The 21,547-nt window shown below is 38.0% G+C and overlaps 1 protein-coding gene across 2 annotated transcripts in view; it reads left to right on the plus strand.

Moving 5' to 3' along the window:
* Nucleotides 1–21,547, plus strand: part of LOC149252744 (protein VASCULATURE COMPLEXITY AND CONNECTIVITY-like) — a 146,801-nt gene that overhangs the window by 122,370 nt on the left and 2,884 nt on the right. Inside the window, exon 2 of one of the 2 annotated variants that reach the window (XM_089459787.1) lies at nucleotides 12,284–12,418. The exons of the other annotated variant lie outside the window; for it this stretch is intronic. Within the exon in view, the coding sequence (XP_089315913.1) occupies nucleotides 12,323–12,418 (96 nt within the window). The 5' untranslated portion in view covers nucleotides 12,284–12,322. The remainder of the gene's footprint in view (nucleotides 1–12,283; nucleotides 12,419–21,547) is intronic. 2 annotated transcript variants of the gene reach the window in all.

The following is a 21,547-nucleotide window of genomic DNA, read 5'->3' on the forward strand; positions in this document are numbered from 1 at the left end:
ATTCCGCATCTTCTAAATGTTATACCATCACCATGGCAAGCACCAATGCAGGTGTGGGAAACCAAGGTGGTAACCCAAGTACTAACTAGGGTAACCCCATGAGCGTAACCTTCACTAATATGGGCACTCCTACTCCATTGCCTCCTTTTATGGCTAGTTTGAGTCTCCCTAATTCAGCCAACTCATCAACGACCCCCTTCTTCATGACCCAAATTGGCCAGTTATGCCTACCAAGATTCCTTCTGACATCCCCAATTTTGAAGGTAATCCTAGAGAAGATCCCACAAATCATGTTCACTCATTCCATATGTGGTGTTCATCCAATTCTATCATATAAGACTACATTTGTCTTCGCCTTTTCTACTGCACTCTTACTGGAGCTACTACTAAGTGGTATGTCAATCAAACCAAATCCACTCATTCCACTTTTGTGACTCTTGCCAAAGATTTTATAGCCTATTTCAAGTAACCTTTCTGTTATGACACTAGTAACAAAATTTTCACTTCTTTTCGACAAACTTTTTCCATTGGCCTATCTGATCATGTTCAAGAATGACATAGAAGGAGGAGCATATGTAAAGCTCCTGAATTCTAAGATTGTGTCTATATGGATTGGTACCTTAAATCTCTTTTGGCCCCCATTTCTAAAGAATTCAATTCTCACTTCCCTTAATCTGAGGAATATTCAAACCTTTTCTATAAAGAAATAAGTTTTTTTTCTTTAGAAAACATACAGTTTGAGGTTAAAAAACTTGTAAAGGGAAAATTTAAGAACATCAAAAGCTACCAAACAAAAATCTTAAAAATTGATTTGCATGTCCTTTTTTATTTAACAATCAAGCAAGACTTCCCTAAACCCTGGACTCAAAGCTTTATTGTACCTACTTTTAAAAGTGGGGATTGTAGAAATTAATGTGCAAATTCTAACTGCTCATGAAATTTTCTAAATCACAAGACGAGAAGCTACTCTATTGATCTACAGAAGTAAATTCACGATTGAGAACTCATATCATCAACACGCATCAAGATTCAACACACATACACAGATATTTATCTAAGGAAAAGCAACTTGCCCTGAGAGACGAACAGTTCCCCATCTCCTTTCCATACTTCCAACCCAAGGAGAGTACACACGATAGTTGTGAGTTGTGTCTGTGTACCTGTTGAAGGCTCGAAATTCTCTGCCTCAACATTATAAGGGAGACCACCTAGCCGGGAACTTAAAGCAGCTCATTTTCCGTTGAAATGGTGGTTCTAACTAGTTAAACTAGGTCCAATTACCTTCTTTCTATCGCTAATGGCTTAAAGTATGCCTTTTACTTACCAATAGAGAAGAGACATCAGATCAACGATCTTACTAATCACACAAGAAAGTGATCCTTAAGCTGATTTGGGGCTCAGCCAAGCCACAACTAAATTTTGGCCCTTTGATAAGAGGACTTCTAGGAATGTAGAATTAAATCTAAATGCAAGCAAAATGAAAGAAATCCTAAGCCTATCTATAGCAAGTCCCGATAGTGATCTGTAACAGCTCTTCGAATGGCTTCCTGAATCCTTTGTCTATCACCTTCTGCATCTAGGATGGATCTAACATTATTCCTTATCTTTATGGTTTTTTTTTACTTGTGAAAAAAAATTGAGTTCTTGTCACCCCCTTGTAACCATAATTGTCTTGACTTGAGCCTCCATTTTGTTTCCTCTTCTCTGTTAACTCGATATAGCTGTAAGTAGAGTTCGTTTTCCTGTTGTTTGTTCTCTTGGGAAAGGCCATTATCCTCTATTGGTCTTTGGATACTCTCCAGATTGTTCTTAGTTTCTTTTTTTACCTTCTCTGGTTGTTGATACTTTGTTTTAGCCCATTCTTTGATGGCTTGTTTTGTTTTCCATATTTTTGTTTCCCAAATGAAACCGGGAGAGCCTTCCACGTGTTGGATCTAAGAGCTGTAAACAATTCCTACAAATGCTAGTATATCATTCCAGAGAGAACTGTATCTGAATGGAATGGACCCAAGTGGCCTATGATTTTCCAGCATTAGAGTTATTAGGAAGTGGTCGGAGGCAGAGCACGTTAGAATGTTAGCATATCTGATGGAGAAAGCAGAGAGAAGTGTAATATTGATGAGACTTCTGTCCAACCGCTCCATGATGTTACCAGCACCCATCCTGTTGTTGTTCCAGGTGTATCTACAGTTTTTTGGAAGGACATCCATAAGATCATGCTCCTGCATGATATTTTCCAACTGTATTCTATATGGATGAGGCATAAAACTGCCTCCCCTTTTCTCATTGGCATGGAGGATTAAATTAAAGTCACCTCCTAGAATAATGTTAGTGTTCTCTTCTGCATCCAGACTATCTTTTAGATCATGCCAACAACTATCCTTATCTCTGCAGTGATTCGGCACATAGATGTTGTAGATGATAATGGCTTGCTGATATACTTTATTTTCCAGAGTTGTTTTGATCGAGTGTTGACTTATTGTTTCCGAAATACGTTTCCATATACCTTGATTCCAAATTGTTGCTATTCCTCCTGAGGCTCCTCTTGCCTCACTAATGCTTCCTCTATACTGTCTCTATTGCTCAATGACTTTATTCATTTCCTTGTGGTTTTGTTTTGTTTCTTGTAACATAATAATTCATGGCATCTCAGAAATGATAAGATCCCTTAGGGCTACTACCTTAGAGGGGTGACCAAGTCCACTGATGTTCCAAGATAATATTTTCATCATTGGATATGCGGTATGCGGGGAGGTGCTCGCCCCCCTTGGTCCTTGCTGATTGCTTTTTTTTCATCTTGTCCCAGGATATAAGTTTCTATGGGTGTCTGTGTTCCCATTGCTATGTCCTTTTGTGTGTTCTCATCCCTATGTTGCTTAGCATATTTCTTGCCTGGGCCAGGTTTCTTGGAGGGTTCACTAGAACCCCCGTGATCTTTAGATGAGCTTCTGGTGATTATGTTGAGGGGAGGATCAAGAAGAGGCTGAGAGGAAATAGTAAGAGGCAATGAGGATTCGATAGTGTCTTGGCATTGGCTTTCAGGGAGAGGGGGCTCCTTGGGATCAGGAGGAGAGTGGGGGGGTGAGGGGTCTTCTTCCTCTAAAGATTCGAAGGGGTTTGATGTAGAGGGTAATGGCTGAGTCAAGATGGGAGGGGAGGAGAAGGATGCAGCTTGGATTTCTGGGGGAGGCTTTGGTTTTGGGTCAAACTGTTTGGGGTTTGCTTTCTTTTTTTTGACTTGTTCCCATGTGTCTTCACTGGCTTCAACATTTTCATTCATTTCATTTTCTTTTAGTTTACTACACCTATTAGAAAAATGACCATATTCATGGCATACCTTACATTTGAACGGGATTTGTTCGTAGTCCAGCTGCTGAATATGGGTCCATTGGTCCACTTTGATCTTGATTGCTTCTGGAAGTCCCTTTCCTAAGTTGTATGGATTGTTTATCTCAGATACAGTGAGATTAGTTAAATTCAGCTTATCAGGTTCATGAGGGTAGGAGAGGGAGGCAAAATAGAGATGGGAAGCTTAACAGTCATCCAGAAGGAAAATATATGCCTACATGTAAAGGTAAATGGAATGCTAGGGGGGGTAATTTGATTCAAACAAAGGGTGAATTATGCTTCCCTGAATGGACATCATGAGACTGTGTTTAAGATTCACCATTCCGAAGCTGCGAAAAGACTAGAGTGTAAGCACAAGAGAGAAGCTAAACATATTTTGGGTTGTGAAGAGGGCCAAGAAGGCCCTTTCTGGTTCTTCCTCTTCTATATTGGAGACACAAGATTTAAGAGTGTTTATAAGATAGCAATAAAGATGAGATGGATTGTCAAGCATATGCCGGTAGGGGTGTTGTTGGACTGTCACAGTGGAAGAAATGATCTAATGGATAAAATGAATGTCTACTAAAAAAGAAAATTTCAATGTTGAGGTGCAACTTGGGAGGGGTAGCTGATGGTTCCCTAAGCTAGGTCAAGTGCTTGCAATGGATTAAAGATCAACTTCTACTGCAAAGTCTCATGAGGAATATGATTATGCAATAACTGCACCTAAAAAATTGGAAGTCAAAGTCTAAGACTCATTATAAAGAAGCGGTTCAATCAATAACCACTAAGTTTTGAATGGGATCTAAAATTTGACTTTCTCAAAATTGAATGAAGTTGGAACCACTCTGAAATAACTCGAAATAATTAAGAAAGGGATTTTGAGAACACCTGCCACATTATGTTTCCAGGATAACATTTCACATGCCACTGCCACCATTGCCATCTTTCTTGGTCCAAGTAAAGGGCTCCCACACGTAGTTTAGTTTGATAATTGCGGATATCATTCAGGGTGAAATATTGTTCTATTTGTGCCACCCATACTGCCCATTTAGAGCCATCAAATTTATACATCTCCAATGTGGGTGGCCGAGGGTGGGAATGTTGGTGATTTCCATGGAAGTGAATATGATGGCTATATTCTCCTTCGAGGTGTTCATCAATACTATGCACCTCCTGACGATACCCTGTCATGCTCTTGGTGACTAGTTGAAGCGATTTTGAAATTTCTTCCAGTGGTTCCTTGAACGAATCTAACCTTGATTCAAGGCACTTGATCTTCTAATTGGCCATGACTTGAGCTCTGGTTTCTACCATACACAAATCTTGGTCACTTGAAGTCACTCCGAAAAAATTTGGGACCGCCCGAAAAATGAGGCTGACTAGTGAATGGAACCACTGTGATCAGCTCCTTGTCCTGAATCTTATGGGCTAAGTCTCTTGTAAGCATCCTGGGGAGGACCTAGATCTGAATTATATTGCTATGGTAGAACCTCAACTGGTGGATCTGATCTGGCATATAAGATAATGGGCGATCTTCAGAGAGCTGAGGGAACTATGGTGACAAAGGATTGTCAGGTGCTATAGATTGCAATATACATAAGGTTCCAACAATAATACTCGGCCCAATATTTCAGGGAATTAACTAAGGAGGATCAATTGTACCCTTAGCCATACTACCTAAATACGTTATCGTACGCACAAGTAATCTCCTCGAGTACTGTTCTCAATGTACTATAGCAGCAAGACAACTGATGGCTTATCTAAGGCCAGGTCTCAATTGAGCCTAGGGGGCTTTTGATATACCGAGAGGGTACGTGGAAGTTTATTCCATGCGTGGTTCTATCTATTGTAGTACTACTCGAAGGGGTACCCACAGGGGTTACAAGGGAGTCCAAAAAGCGTGGCCACCTCTTGTATTTCCTGCGTGCATGCCTCCCCAAATCCACATGTTTATGTGCTCAACGACAAATCCCATGGTTTAAAGATGCCAGAACACGTCTCTGGCCTATTTTTTTTTTTTGCAAAAATGGAGGTACCACGAACCTAGAAAGTGCTCTGATACCGCTTGTTATGCTCTTGACCTGCGAGAAATTCCAGAATACCAAATATGCAAAGAAATACAACCCAGAACACATAATAAAATGAGAAATATAGCAAGTATTTTATTATTCAGAGATAAAAGCAATGTTCACTTGCCTCTTCGAGGGGGCAACCTCCAACAGAGCATAGCTCGATTACAAAATAAGACTCGATGATCTTTCCCTTATAACTACGACTATTTATAGCTAAATGACATTCAACAACCTAACGACTAGTGGTCCTTTGCATAACATGGGTTAACCACTTTATTTATTAATTATGGCCTGTTTGCAACTAACTGTGGTCCCTTTCTTAAATGAGGGTTAACCACTTACAATTATTAATACGGGCTTTATTGACTCTTTAACTAACTATGACTATGACTCGACCCTATTGGGTTTATTACATAAATAAAGGGGTTAGGGTTGGACCCTAACACGTAGGGTCAGATCATTAACTAATATGTATAGAGTTATACATAAAATCCACCCCTAAGAATCATCCTTTCATATTTGAAAGTATTTTTCTCGAAAACCCTGTGACATCCCCAACCATGGTTCTCTTGTAAAAGACATTGTATACATGTTTACAAAAATTAAATATTAAAAATGGATCTGAGTAAAGGACATAGATTAAAGAGCTGAGAAGGGGTTGCTTTCTTGGGATGTCAATGGGTTTCTTGTGCAGAAATCTAAATTATTTTTGGTACACTCATCAAACAGATAGCTGGTGAGCCTTAATGGACTAGTCAAGAAATTAATTTGGGTTGGAAGGAAGTAGGCAGACCATGTTTCCTTGAGAAACATTTACAAGGAAAGAAGAACTAAATTAATGAAGTTGTTTGTGCTAGTAGCAATGAAAAAAATCAATCCCAACACAGAAGAGAAGATAACAGATAAATGAGAGGGGTTCAATCTCATTTTTTAGATACACCCTCTCTCATTCAATCAGGAAGAGACAGAATTATCCACTCACTCGTTCAACATATAAGATTCAAAATTGAACAAGAAGAGGGAGGAATGGCAATAAACTATGTTTTTGGTTTGAAATATTGGTGAACAGGTGGTTGTCCTTGGTGAGGAACAATGCCTCTCGAGTCCCTGTAAAGCCATAGGATGGAGATGAATTTCTCTGGATTCCCTCAGTGGTGTAGATGGAGGATTGTGTCCTTCGATTCCTAGATGGAGAGACTCTCAAAACTTCTTGCTATTGATTTACATTGGGCTCTGGATTCCCTTAAGTGAGTGGAACCACTATGTTTTGTTTAAGGGTGGATATTTACTCTCAAGATTCCCTTGGTATGTTTTGAGTGAAGGTATTGGGCATTTCAAATCCCTGTGTTTCCATTTGATTGTTGAGTGGTTGGTGGGTGTAGGAGGGAGGTCCTCTAGAGTCCCTATTTCAACTGAAATTTGGTGTTTTATCCTTGAACCAAGCCCCTCATTCTCTAAAATCTGGCTCAAGGATGATAGTTGCAAGTCACCTTAGCTATAATTGGCTAAGGTTGGGTGGAGAGTCCTCATCCCAAACTCAATTTCCCAAAGCATCATGAGATAAGTGCTCTTATGCATTGCAACGCCATTAATCATGTGTTACACTCTTGGATTGAAATCACATGTATATGAGAAATGAATATGTATTGTGTTCTAGACTGAATGGTACTCATGATTGTGCTGAACATGGTATACTTCTTCTCTAATTTAAATTATTATACCTTTGAAATATGTGATAGTACCATTTCTAAACATGACTAATTAACCTGCTAAGAAAAAGGTTAAAGAACTGGAAATAGTTCCTATACAACTGAACCAGATTATCACATAATAAACAATAAAATGGTGCACAGAGTAAAGGCATATAAATTTCCCATAAGAACCAAATTCTATCATCATAATATTTAGTATACAAATCCTTTTATTACAAAATAACAGTTACATCGAAGACAAATTGTTGACATGGTCTTTGCATACATATAAATGGATGTACATGCATTTATGAGGCATGAGTTGATGCCAAGGATGTCATCCTCTTTAAAACATATTAACTGTCGATGTTAGATTAGAGGCTCTTGTAGCCTTGCATTTTCAATAGTCATGGAGGTCTTTGCCAAGCTTCATAGTGCTTCTAGTTATGGAATTACAACCCTGAGGGTATGCCTTGGCCCATAGATCATTGAGGAGTGTTGATCTCCTCAAGCCCCTTTTGGTATTTTACAACTTCAGTGGGCTTTGGAAGATAAGTTTGATCGTAAGCTCAGGAGGGGTAGAACTAGTAAGGGATAACGACCCATAGAGGCCATGAAAAAATGTTGGTGTGGATGTCCTAGATTGCAGAACCTATGAAACAAATGAAAAAATGAACCCATGCTTAAAGGGCCAGGTTGGCGCAGAGAATTGCAACAAAGTGGACCAACATATAAATTAATTAGACATGTTGATTCCCTTGGTAGGAGGAAATACCTAGACATGGAGGATTCTAATTAGCACGCTCATATCACACCATATTATGATTGGGAAAGGGAAGGGTGACTTTACCAAAACAGGCACCCTAGACCATCCCTCATGGACCAATTAGTGGCAGGGTGGGCGAAGATAAGGCCCACAACCCACACGTTGTGACACCCCTCCCTTGTGACATCACTGGGAAGGGAAGTGGGGGTGGAAAAATTCTCTTGACCCATTGGATCTGATAGAGGAGATGAGGGCTGCTCAATGTGGGGGTTAGAGCCATGAGCTTGAACCTTGATTGCACTGATCCCTGCTAGAATTATTGGTCGTTCAAGTTGCATCGACACAACACATGGAACAAGGCATCGATGAACAAGAACCGTCAAATTAGCGGGGAGATAGTTGGTAGTGAATAGTGACGTGATGTGAAAAGTGATGTGACAATCATAAATATTATTTATATGTTAATAAATAAATGTTTAGATAAATACACACACACACCCATTTTCCTATGCAAAAATAAAATAATGAATACTATCAAACCAATATCCCACTCCTCTAGTTGAACCAGAGGGGTTGGATTTTCAGTAACAACCCGTTCCACTGGAGAAAAGGGTAGGATGGGGTTGCATAAGTGGTATTGGAACATCCAGGTTCAACACTTGGACTGGATCATTATGAGCAAGTGATGATTTTTAGAAATTACCTAAGTGAGATGTTAGGTGTTAAAGATAGTCTAAATAAATTAATAACATACCTAAATGGGAATTATTCACTATGTGACATGTTGGAACAACAAAAAGTTTAGCAATCAACATGACTAAACATATTTCTAGTTGTAATAAATTATGAATTTGGCTGGCCTGCAAACTTTAGATGGTAAATTGGTATAGTTATGTGCTAATATGGTTATTTTGTTGTAGGTGTATTGTTATGGCAACTCTATAAGGGTAGGAACCTATATATAATTGGTTATTTATTTTAATGATTATGCACTAACAACTTAAATTACTTGAATTGTAATTGATGCATGTGAGATATTGAACATCACGAGTATGTTAATTTGGTTTCCTTGTTACAGCAGGGATTACCATGGCAACTCCATGAGCATCAAATTCATGGCCATAACTATGTATTTATTTATCTATTTTCATTATCTAATAGCGTGTGTGATTGAAAACACATCATAAGTAGCATAAGACAAAGCCAAAGTAGAAATGAGGACTGGAATGGTCCAGTATAGTTCTTAGTAGTCTCATTATGGAAGTGAAGAGGTCAGGGTCAATGAAGAGGAAATATCAGTTAACCAAGGTGCAGGGATTCACTCTTTAGATTGGATGGATACCCTAAGAAGCATAAGGGCTAAAGTTAGAAGCTTCAAGGAAGATAATAAGAGGCTAGTGAGAGCTGAAGAGAAGTAAGCTAAGATAAATGCAGTCATTATGAAAAGTCTTTTAGATTTGCAGAGGTAGAGGCAATCTGAGATGAGGGTCAGTTATAGAGATAGAAGGAGCCCTCAGAGATGAGAGGAGTATACCAATGAGGTAGATGGTGGAAGTTCTAGGAAGAGGATTAAGCCTGAAAGCTAGGACACCTTGAAGGGAGATGCACCAATGAGCACCCCAAGAGGAGGAGCCAACATTGATGTGCATCATGCTAAAAAACCATCTAGTTCTACTACTAGGAGGAACTATCATTGTTCTAATCATCACCATCATCATCATCATCCAGGAAGAAAGGAAAATGATTACACACCTAAGGAGTTTAAGAAAGCCAAGCCACTCACATTTGATGGGGATATGACGAAGGTAGAGGATGAAAAATCTTGGTTGTTGGGCATGAAGAAGTTTTTTAGAATACATAACTATTCTAAAAATATGAAAGCTAGAGTTGCCACCTACAACTTGAAGGGAAAAACAAATATATGGTGGGAAGATCTGAAGAATGTTAGAGTGATTGTTGAGAGGGAGTTGACTTGGAAAAAATTTGAAAAGTTATTCACAAAGCAATATCTTTCTGAACACTATTATGATGGAAATGAAAAGGAGTTCTATGAACTCAAGATGGGGCCATTATTAGATGAGGAATACATCACGAAGTTCCTATGGCTATTGAGGTATGTACCATATCTCAATCATGAAAAAGCAAAGATTCAAAGGTTCATTAGTAGCTTTCATGTGGCATTCAAAGATAAAATTAAGTTTCTGGAACCACTAAATTTGAAGGATGCCATAAAAACGTTGAAGCACTATTATGAGCAAGAAAAATGTAGGCCAGAGATCGAGGGAAAATGGTAGGAAAAGGACAATGCCATAAATAAGAGAAATTAGCCCAAGAAAAACTCAAAAGATAGGGAAGGTAAGCAACCAACCCCTGTAAACCAATTTCAACAAAAAATATAACATTGTTGTTAAGGAAAATGTGCAACAACTAGCACTAGAGTAGACCAAGTTTGAGGGATGAGAGCCACTAAAATGTTGGATTTCTGGTGAACATCATAGAAGAAGGGATTATCCACATCAACAAAATGTTGGCCCAAAGATCTATAGTGCTCAAGAAGCTTGGACAATAGGTGATATAGCTCAGAACATGTCGAGAGTTTATGTAGTAGTGGACAACTACCAAGCAGACCAGTAGACATCCATTATTAAGAGGGAAGGTAAGTTGCATGACCAAGTTATTTCCATTTTAGTTGATCTAGGTTCTAGTTATAGTTATGTCAACCTAAATATTGTTGGTATATGAAATCTACTTAGGGAATTGAATGAAGATCCATGGTTGGTTCAGTTAGTAACTAGAACAAAAAGGAAAATTTGTCATTGGGTAAGGTCGTGTGTATTTGAGCCTAGTGGCATGCCTATGAAATCTCACTTGAATGTATTTCCATTGGTTGCATATGGCATACTATTGGCACAGACTGATTACCCCCATGCCCAAAGATGACACATTCTATGTAAAGATAAAAGCATAAACATAGGTTTGATCTAAAGTGGTCATTGTATTAAATATAAAGTTTTGTCTTAAAATATTTTTGTCTCAAAATGCTTTTGTCTTAAATATAAAGTTTTGTCTTAAACTAATTTTGTCTTAAATTGTTTTTGTCTTAAAATAATTTTGTCTTAAATTGTTTTTGTCTTAAAATAATTTTGTTTTAAACTATTTTTGTTTTTAAATTTTTGTCTCAAATTACTTTTGTCTTAAATATAAAATTTTGTCTCAAAATATTTTCCTCTTAAATTATTTTTGTCTTAAATATAAAATTTTGTCTTAAAATATTTTTGTCTCAAACTACTTTTGTCTTAAAATATTTTTGTCTTAAACTATTTTTGTCGTAAACATAACGTTTTGTCTTTAAAATATTTTTTACTCAACCTATTTATATCTTAAACCTTATATTTGAGACAAATCAATTAATATTAATTTTTAATGTAAAATAAAAAATGAATTTTTGTTTGAGACAAAAAAAAATTGTTTTGTCTCAAAAAAAAATATCTCAAAAGTGCATGTGATGTAGTAGTGTGATATGGCTAAACCCAAACTTGAAAGTGACTGAGACCAGCGCACATTTGGTGACCGACTTAACCATCCGCAATTGTTTCCACGCTAAACAACCTATAAGAGTAGTCCAGATAACTATGAGATATAATTTTACCAATCCATAATTATAGTTTTTTGTTTTGTTAGAGATCTTCAGATCTTTTGCACGAGAAATTATTTTTAAAGCATTTAACAATATTTCATAATTCAAAATGGAGTCGTTCACGTTATCTTTAATGGCTAACAGAGTGCCATCTGTTTTGGAGTGTGTTTAAAGACTTCCATATGTTGATAGGCTGTAGATATTATTTTAAAATTAAATCTAGATAAAGTAATTCTATTACTTAAATTGAAAATAATATCGAAATTAATTATATATTAAAATTTAATTCTAAATAACATGACATAAATTATTTATTGGATTTAGACAAGTTGGACTCCGTCATAATGAAAATAAATGGAAATAATTAATTCAATGTACTGTGAAAAAGATCTAGAATAGTTTGGAATTTTACTTAATTCATACTTATATTTTTATTTATTTATTTTTTTGTTTTCTCAGTTTAATTTTTTAAAATTTCACCTCTAATTTCTCTACTGATTAGACACCATAAAAGTCAAAAAAATCACACTCAAAACACAATTCCATTCAATTGCAATTAGACACCCTAAAAGCCATGATGTGGAGACTCCAAACTTGCCGACTTGCATATGTCAAACGTTCGACTCCCCTCCCCAACGATCAATATATATAAATGGAGGTAACAGGTTTAGAGTGATACAATACAAGTGGAATGTTAGGCATTTGTGGAGAAATAAGTGAGAATATCAAGGGGAGACAATCTCTGAACTTTTGTGTTTAGGAAGAACCAGAGTTTAAGAGACCAAACATCATTGTTTTTTCGATCATTCAGAGATTATAATCCGCGATGAAGATTTTGCGCATCCTGATAAGCTTAGTGGTGGGATTCCTGGGGCTGCTGGCGGCTGTGTTGGCCCTCGTTGCAGAGTTCAAGCGTGTCAAGGTTAGCAAGCCTTTATCACAATTTTTTCCTGTCTTTTTTTTCTTTTTCTTTCTCTCCTCTGTTTTCTCAATTGAAGAAATCGTGGTTAGAGTAAGTTCTGAGTTATGTTAGTTTATTCACAAAACCAGTAAAAATTAAAATTTCTCAGATATTATTTTGTTTTTTTTCAATGGAAGAAATTGTAGTTGGAGTAGGTTCTGAGCTATATTAGTCTCCTCACTAAAAATTAAAACTCCCCAGATATTATTTTGTTTTTTTTTTTTAATTGAAAAAATCGTAGTTGGAGTAGGTTCTGAGCTATATAAATCTCGTCACAAAACCAGTGAAAAGTAACATTTTTCAGATTTAGTTTTGTTTTTTTTTTTTATAATACAATTATTTTTTTAATGCAGGGTAATTTTCTTTTAATTATATTGATTCAATGTAAAAAAAAATTTATTGTAGTTTATTATATAAATAGATTTAATGGTTTGAAAATTTTTAAAATATTTTGATTATATAAATTATATAATTCAAGTTTTAAATTTCAATTAAATTTTATCAGATTTTAAATTAAATTAATTAAAAGATATATTTAAAATTAATATTAAAATATAAAATAGGCTCCCCATGCTGAACGCTGTCTCACCTCTCGGTGACCTGCGTCCTTCTGATCGAGCTTCACTCTGCGGTCCTAATGGAAGGAATTGGGACCCTGATCCCCCTTCAACACCTCCGGAGGTGATTGCGTTTCGAGCCATGATAGCTTTAGGCCCAAAGCGCCCCCCTTTGGTTTCTCAGCATAAATTCGTTAAAAAGCTGGATTCGATCCCATCTGTGGCGTTACCTGAAGAAGAAACCTGTAAAGCCGCGTTGAATCTTGCAGAGAGAGGCCTGATAGGCCAGTTCACAGGCCTCTGGCCATCTCCTAAGTCAGTGGAGGATTGGATTCAAAGGAACTAGAAGCCTCTGATCAAATAAGAAGTGAAAAGCTATTTCGTAGGTAAGGGCTTCTTTGTGTTTGTTTTTGAAAACCCTGATGACAAAGGCCTGATCTTTAGAAATGAATCGTATTTCATGGGGCCTTAGGGCCTTTATTTGAACAAATGGTCCCCAGACTTAGATCCCACCCCGGACATTCCGGTCTGGGTCAGACTCCCTCATTTGCCTCTGCACTGCTAGAACCAAAAATCCCTTCAGATCATAGGTAATGCCCTGGGCAAATATATAGATCAGGCAGCGAGAAAAGACCAGTATTCATGTGCACGTATCTGCGTTGAATTGGATTTAGAGGAGGGGCTACCGGAAGCCATCAAACTTACTGTAGGTGGGTGGACGCATGTCCAGGAACTGGACTACGAACAGTTACCTTTTAAATGCAGACATTGCCATAGTCATGGCCACTTTGCAAAGAATTGCAAGAAGAGAGCAAATGGAGCAAGCTGATAAACAGAATGGGGAACAATGGAGTCTGGTCCAAAAGAACACATCAAAAAAAAAGGCATCGGCAAAGGCACCAACGAAGGAGACCCTAGCACCAACAAAGCAAACCAAGAAATAGAAGTAAACCCAACAGGAGCAGAGAAGGCTCAAAGCCCTCAAGATACCCCAGCCCAAGAGAATGAAGAACCGGTGGATATTCCTCCACCAAACAAGGAAGCAGGTGAAGCAATCCAAAGTGAGGCCAATTAGGGAAGCCCATCCAACCCCTCATATGCAGAGATAGCAAGGAAAAAACCAGTCGAAAGCTCCGGCTCCTCAGAAGACGAAACCTATAAGTGCCAGCCGAAAAAAGCAGGAAGGAAATCTCGTAAAGAAAAAAGGGAAGAGGAGGCAAAAAGACTTAAAACTCAAGGAAGCCAAGCTACAATAGAAATTTCTATTGGGCGAAATACCAAACCAAGGCCCTCCAAGGGAGGGCTCAACACCCACTCAAGTAAATAATGAACCTCGTCTCTTGGAATTGCAGAGAACTGGGGAACCCCTCTAAAATAGAAGCAGTCAAGGATCTGATGAAAGCGGAGCCCTCAGACATCCTCATGATACAAGAGACCAAAATAGAAGGACATGCCCTTCTAGAGATCAGCAGCACTAAGTGGAATAAAAGAGCAGGTAAAGTGGTCAGCTCAAGGGGTACCTCTGGCGGGCTGGCAACGCTCTGGAACGATGACCTCCTTCAGCTGAACAACCACAAGGAAACTCAGCACTGGATCCAAACTGAACTGACCCACAAAACAAGTAAGTTGTCTATTAACCTTTCTTTGTGTTCCTGTTTCTTATAATGAAAAGAGAGAATGCTGGAACTCCCTCTCAACATTTCTAGAGCAGACTTCCCCATGCAACATTATTATAGCAGGGGACCTTAACATCGTTATGAAAGAAAAAGAAAAGAGGGGAGGGGCAAGTAACATAGACCCCATGCTAGATGAAGTAGAGGAACTCTTTCAGCGGTGGGACTTGCTGGACTTAAACCCCATTAGAGGCCTATACACCTGGTCCAATAATAGAGCAGGAGAGGACCACATCTCAGCTCGATTAGACAGATTTATGGTCCAAAGCTCCATATTGATGAACAAGAAGATTATTACTACTAAAATCCTGCCGAAGCTAGCTTCTGACCATAAACCCATCCAGCTCCTCCTGAAGGATGAAGAAGACCTAGGGCCCATTCCTTTCCGATTCAGCCCCTTATGGACCGAGAAGGAAGGTTTTACAGAGACAGCAAAGGAAGCCTGGGACAATACATTCACGGGATCCCCTAGTTATGTCTGGGAGCAAAAGTTAAAAGCAACAAAATTTGCATTGAAGAATTGGATTAAGAAACCTGGATCCACCCCTACCGAGCAAAGAAAGGAATCAGTTTATGGTCTGCAGACTTTGCAATTAGAGATGGAAAACAAAGACATTACTCCAGAGCTGTTGGAGAAGGAAATGAGAGCCCAACGCACAGTACACCAAACCTTCAGAAGAGAGGAAGAATACTGGCGATTAAAATCTAGGAGCCTATGGCTGAAGGCTGGAGATCGCAATACATCCTTTTTCCACCGTCAATACAGAGCGAGGATGATCAGGAACCATATAGCAGAGATCAAATCGCCAGAGGGCATCCCCTGCAAAGATTATAATGAGATCAAAGAAGTTGCAGAAACCTACTTCAGGAACCTTTATAGGACCGAAAATCACAACTATAACGAAGAAGCTGATGACTTCACTGTTAACATTCCCACACTTATCAGCACTGAAGAGAATGCAGCCCTCTGCAGGCCAACCACAGAAGAAGAAATAGTAAATGTCATCTAGTCCATGGACGTAGACAAGGCTCCCAGGCCTGATGGATTTTTAGAATCCATTTCTACAAATCGTGCTGGCACATCATAAAGGTCGATCTTTGCAATATGATTCACTGGTTCATGAGGAAAGCCAAGGTTGGCGAAGGAAAAAACTCTACATATCTCGCCCTGATCCCCAAAGAAACCAACCCGGAGACCTTTGCAAGGTACAGGCCGATATCACTGTGCAACGCCTCTTATAAAATCATGGCAAAATTGATTGCAGGCAAGATCAAGCCGCTCTTAAAAAATCTTATCTCTCCCCCTCAAGGCACTTTTGTTGAAGCCAGGCATATTATAGATAATGTAATTCAGGTACAGGAGATCATCCATTCCAGCAAGCTGCGGGGTGAAAAAGGCATCTTGGTCAAGCTCAATATGGCAAGCGCCTTTAACGGAGTGGACCGCTCATTCCTTTGCAAAGTCCTGCTTTCATTTGGATTTTCACAACAATTTGTCAACCTTATTAAAGCATGCATAGACAAACCCTAGATAGCCCCATTAGTCAATGGTCACCCCACGAAATTCTTCCAAAGCCAGAAGGGCATTAGACAGGGGTGCCCCCTCTCCCCATCCCTGTACATCTTGATGGCGGAAGCGCTCGATCGCAAATTGACTGCGGAAAAATTAAAAGGCAATATCCCAGGTCTCAAGCCCAGCCACGGAGCTGAAGCCCAGAACCACGCGTTGTTCACCGACGATACACTCATGTTAGGCGGAGCATCCTTAAGAATAGCCAAAGCAATGAAAACAGTCCTGAATAATTATTGCAGAGCTTCTGGGGCATTAATTAATGAGAAGAAAACTGAAGTGTATAGCTGAAATGTTGAACAGAGGGAGCTCTCTAACATTACCTCTCTCCTTGGATTCAAAGGACAATTAAATTGGGACAGATTCAAGTATCTGGGCCTTCCCATAATATCAGGTGCAAATAAAAGAACGCTCTGGACAGAAATAATTTCGAAATTTAAAGCCAAAATTGCAGCGTGGGGAGGCCACTGGCTGACGAAAGGAGGCAAAGTAATCCTTATAAAAGCAGTGCGGTCGGCGCTACCAATCTATCAGGCAGCTTTCCTCTTAGCTCCAAGAAATGTCTTGGAGCAAATTTCCAAAATGCTCAGAGATTTCTTGTGGCAGGGAGGAAAGGGAAATGAAAAAAAAATGCACCTGGTGAAATGGGAAGTTGTTAAAAAAACAAGAGCAGATGGAGGCTTGCATATAAGAAATCCATCTCTTGTTAATTTAGCAATGGGAGGAAAAATCTTATGGAAACTAATCCATGAACCTACCCATCCGGTCAGCATATTACTTAACGCCAAATACTGACCAAACAAAGACTTGAGCAATCTCCAGAATGTAAATGCAGCTAACGGCACACAGGTGTGGAAATTATGCTGTAGGAGTAGCAAGTTTTTTAATAAACAGGCTTACAAGATTCTGGGCAATGGCAAGCGCACCCAACTGTGGAATGACAGAATTATGGGGAAAGAACCTCTGAAGGACAAGGAGGACATAGCTGATCTCAGGGATTGGATGAAGCAGGCAGGAGTTAATACCATATTTGAACTGTCAAAATGGGATCAACGTGGAGACTGGATAGGTTGGGATTTCCATGGTGTCCCAGAGAGGTTAATACATCAACAAACTATGCTAGAAGACTTGTTGGAGGAAGCAGCGCCCATCAACAAAAATATGAAAGACAAATGGGGCTGGGACTAGACAGGAGTGTACATGACAGCAGCATGATATAGAGCTTTGCAAGAATAAAAAAATAGCAGCCAAAACCGAGCCTTTTGGAAGAATGTCTAGGACCCTCTAGCCCTTCCAAAAGTGAATTTCTTTTTCTGGACTCTGGCCCATAATAAAGTCTTGACCGGAGACAACCTCGAAAAAAGGAACATAGCTGGACCTCACAGATGTATTCTATGTAGCAGCCATGCCGAAACAGCCCAGCATCTTTTTCTGGAGTGCCATTTTGCAAAAGAGGTATGGAGTATCATTTTATATAATTTTCATATTACTATGCCTTCACCATCCTCTATTGCAGATCTATTTGCCATTTGGAACAGTATCTACCCCCAGAGCATCCCTCTTAAATCAATCTGGAAAAAAATGTGGACATCAATCCCAAAGTACGTGTGTTGGCAGCTCTGGCTTGCTAGAAATCAGCAAATCTTCAGAGAGATGAAGCACACTCCAATGCAAGTTGCAGCAAAGGCCAAATCATTCCTTCTAGAAGCAGTTCAACAACAGTACGTTAAAGAAAATCCATTGCTCTTGCCTGAAGAAAAAAGATGGATTGGCATGCTAGAGCCCAGGCCGCATAGGCAGCTCCTCTCTCCACAAAAGGTAAATCAGGAATGGCGCATAAGAGAAGAAGATGACAAATTCCAACTGTGGTGGCGGTCTCAAAATTCAACTACAATTTTCTTTGACGGAGCATCCAAAGGGAATCCCGGTGACGCAGGTGCAGGGGGGGTCATATACTCAATTGATGGGATAGCAAAAGACTGCTTCAGCTGGGGACTCGGCCAGAAATCTAACAATCAAGCAGAGATACTTGGGCTGCTAAAAGCCTGTCACATTGCAAGAGACAAAGGAGTTAAAGAACTTCAAGTTTTTGGAGACTCAGAGTTAATAATCAAGAGCCTGAAGATGGGAAGCTTATTTAGAAATGCCAGCCTCAATAAAATCCTGGACAAGCTGAAGAGAGTACTTCTAGATTTTGATACATGTAAATTTTACCACATACTCAGAAAGTCAAATGCTGAAGCCGACCAGCTTGCAAACAAAGGCAGCTCCCTGCTGAAAGGATTGCTAATTGTAAACACTGAAAGCACTATTCAAATGCCCTGAACATCACGCTGATTGAGAACAGCAACAGCCTGGAATTTGAAATATGTATTGTAATGTAACCGGAGCAGCTTGGGCATAGACCCAAGGATTTCAAATTAATAAAATCATAACCGTTTTATATATATATATATATATATTAAATTAAACCTTAATTTATGATGATAATGATGATGGTTAACGTCTAAGACACCAAACTTTGTTCTATCAAATCTAAATAAACGAATTATCTAATTTGATTTAAGATTTTTTTTATGTTCAAAAAACTTGGAGAGAAGCTTCCCGAGCTCACTTTAATTTTGACATCGTAAAGGCCTAGGAAGGTCAGTGTTGCAACAAAGATTTTGAAACTGAGACCTAATGTGGTTGTAGGCGGGGCACTCTAAAAGGAAGTGATTTTCATCTTATAGAGATGACAGAAAGATAAATTAATACTAATCAAATTAACCTCACTTTCAATTTGTTTATAGATATTCGTTAGAATTTTCAATTTTCTTTAGCTAATAAAAATAATTTTGTATTCTATATTCTTTATTTATTTATGAACCGGAGAAAAATATAAATATAATTTTTTTTTTAAATTTAAATATTTTTTTAATAATTTTAATAAAAATATAATTTATTATTAATAATAAAATTTTATTATCTATTATACAATTTGTATCATAATAAAAAAAATACTATTTGACTCTTATATTATCACCTATCAAACATTTATCTTACCATTAGTTTAGCCATATATATATGATGTAAAAAGATTCCAAATTTTTTTAATTTAAAGTTAATAATACCTTTATAATACATTAACTTTTCCTATTTTTTATACTTTTCCGTGCTTGCGTAAACCAGGGGAAGGGGATCTCGATCACCCTGTTCTTTTTTGCAGGTTGGAAGCGAATAGTTTTTTTTATGATATTTATATTTTATAAAATAACTACTTCCTTTTTTTTTTTTTTTTTCGAAGGTGGCAAAACCTATCAAACTCAGGTGTCAAACCAACAGTGAGGACAGCCATCTTTGGCTGCTATCCGCGAATGTCGGTTTGACTCATCACCGTTATCAAGGAAAACCACGCCACCTGTAATAACCCGCTGGTGGTCCGTAAGGGAGCAGGCTTTCACTCCTGCCAGATGCCTCTGGGTCTTGGGTAGTTAACCTGTTTCCTTACGTCCGAGGAAGACGAGCTCTTAGCCAAGCAGAAGCAGTTTTACTTCCTTTTATTTTCCAATGATCATGTTACATTTTCTTAAATCTTAAATAATATTTTATAAAATTAAAAGTATATATATTTTTTCCTTATCTTCATTATATTATATTTGAATATTAAACATATAACTAAAACCTTACTATTAATTGGAAAAACCAGCTTCTAAAAAGAAAGATGAAAAAAAAAGTGACCAGTAAAATTTAGTGTTTTAATTTTTTTTTTAATTTAATGGTTTTATTTTTAATTTTATATATATATAATTTTTATGAGCTGGTCTATTTAAAGATTGGTAGGACAATAGAACCTGTTAGATTTGTAATATTAAGGTGGAAAATGAAAAGCATTCCCTTATATTTGTGATATTAAAAAGGTGGAAGATGAAAAGCATTCCTTTTTAGATTGTCAAGCTCTTGCCCACATCTATTCTCAATTCCCTATCATCACTCACACTTCCAATCTTTTTGACTTATTAAGTCAACCCAACTATAACAATCTTAGAATGCTTATTTCTCTGCTCCTTGATCACAGAAACAAGATTTTGATAAACTCTCTTTTTTTGAAATCAAAATAATCTTAATAAATTTAATCATCTTTTATATATATATATATATATATATATATATATATATTACAGATAATATATATATATGAATGATGAGTGATTATGGGTCAAAATTATCCCACTTTTAATTAACAAATTATCCTTACTTTCAATTAACTAAAATTAAAATAGATCAATAGATCAATCAATCCTGTCTTGCAGTCCATACTCTTTTTCGGTTCTCTGAAGGAGACTTTTGTTTTTTCATGTCTCCCCCTCAGATCCTTAATCCTTCTTTTCTCCCTCTTGCTACTGTATTACACTATTGTTCCCTATAAATTTATTTTCAATCTATCGAACGCTGATGTATTACACTGTTGTTCCATATAAATTTATTTTCAATCTATCGAAAATAATGTTGATGATGGTTTTGCACTATTTTATTTGAAAGGAATTTATTACATTTCAATTAGTTTAAAAATATATATGTATTTATTTTTAATAATGTTAAAATATATATTTCATAAGATTCTGAAAATTTGTAAAAATTAGATGGATATGAATTCATCTGGTTAAGTAGTTAAATTTATTTATGTTTATTAAATAATTAAATTAATTTTATTTTTTAATAATGTTAAAAAATTAAATAATTGAAATATTTTATATTAATTAAATTTTAAAAATTTCCACCTAGATGCGGGTGGCATTCAATGCTATTAATGGGACGCCGCACAGAGCAGGCAGCTGGCCTGGCAGCTGGCTGGCGGACGACCCTCAAGACATGCGCCTCGGGCTGGCAAATTCTTTCAAGGGCACGCGAAGTTAATTCGTTGCAGTTTGGAATGATGGTCTCGCAGTTAAGCATTAATGCGCGCCTGGTTCATGCGCATACAGGTCAGTTCTTATGTATGGATCCGTTTGTTGTTCATGCCATAGTCACTGGTTTTATTTATCTCGGCGCAGAACTCTTCCCGCACTCCTGCCTGGTCCATCGAATTTGGAAGCTCGCCTGGTCTTGGAGACTCATTGGGCTCCTCTGCGCTCAAACTCTCACCTGCTTGCTTCGCCTCAACCCCTCTCTCAGTCTATCTGTTCTCCCAAGCATGCCACGCCGCCGAGGTATCCCGCGCAGAGGAAGCAACACGGGAAACAGAGGCCGTCCCTCTCGTCCTGCACCACAGAACGTCATTCCCATCGCCTCAGCCTCCCCTTCTTCTCCG

This window comes from Pinus tabuliformis, chromosome 7 (assembly GCF_031772625.1).
Source record: "Pinus tabuliformis cultivar Carrire ecotype Pingquan chromosome 7, CPIR1, whole genome shotgun sequence".
Classification (NCBI taxonomy): domain Eukaryota; kingdom Viridiplantae; phylum Streptophyta; class Pinopsida; order Pinales; family Pinaceae; genus Pinus; species Pinus tabuliformis.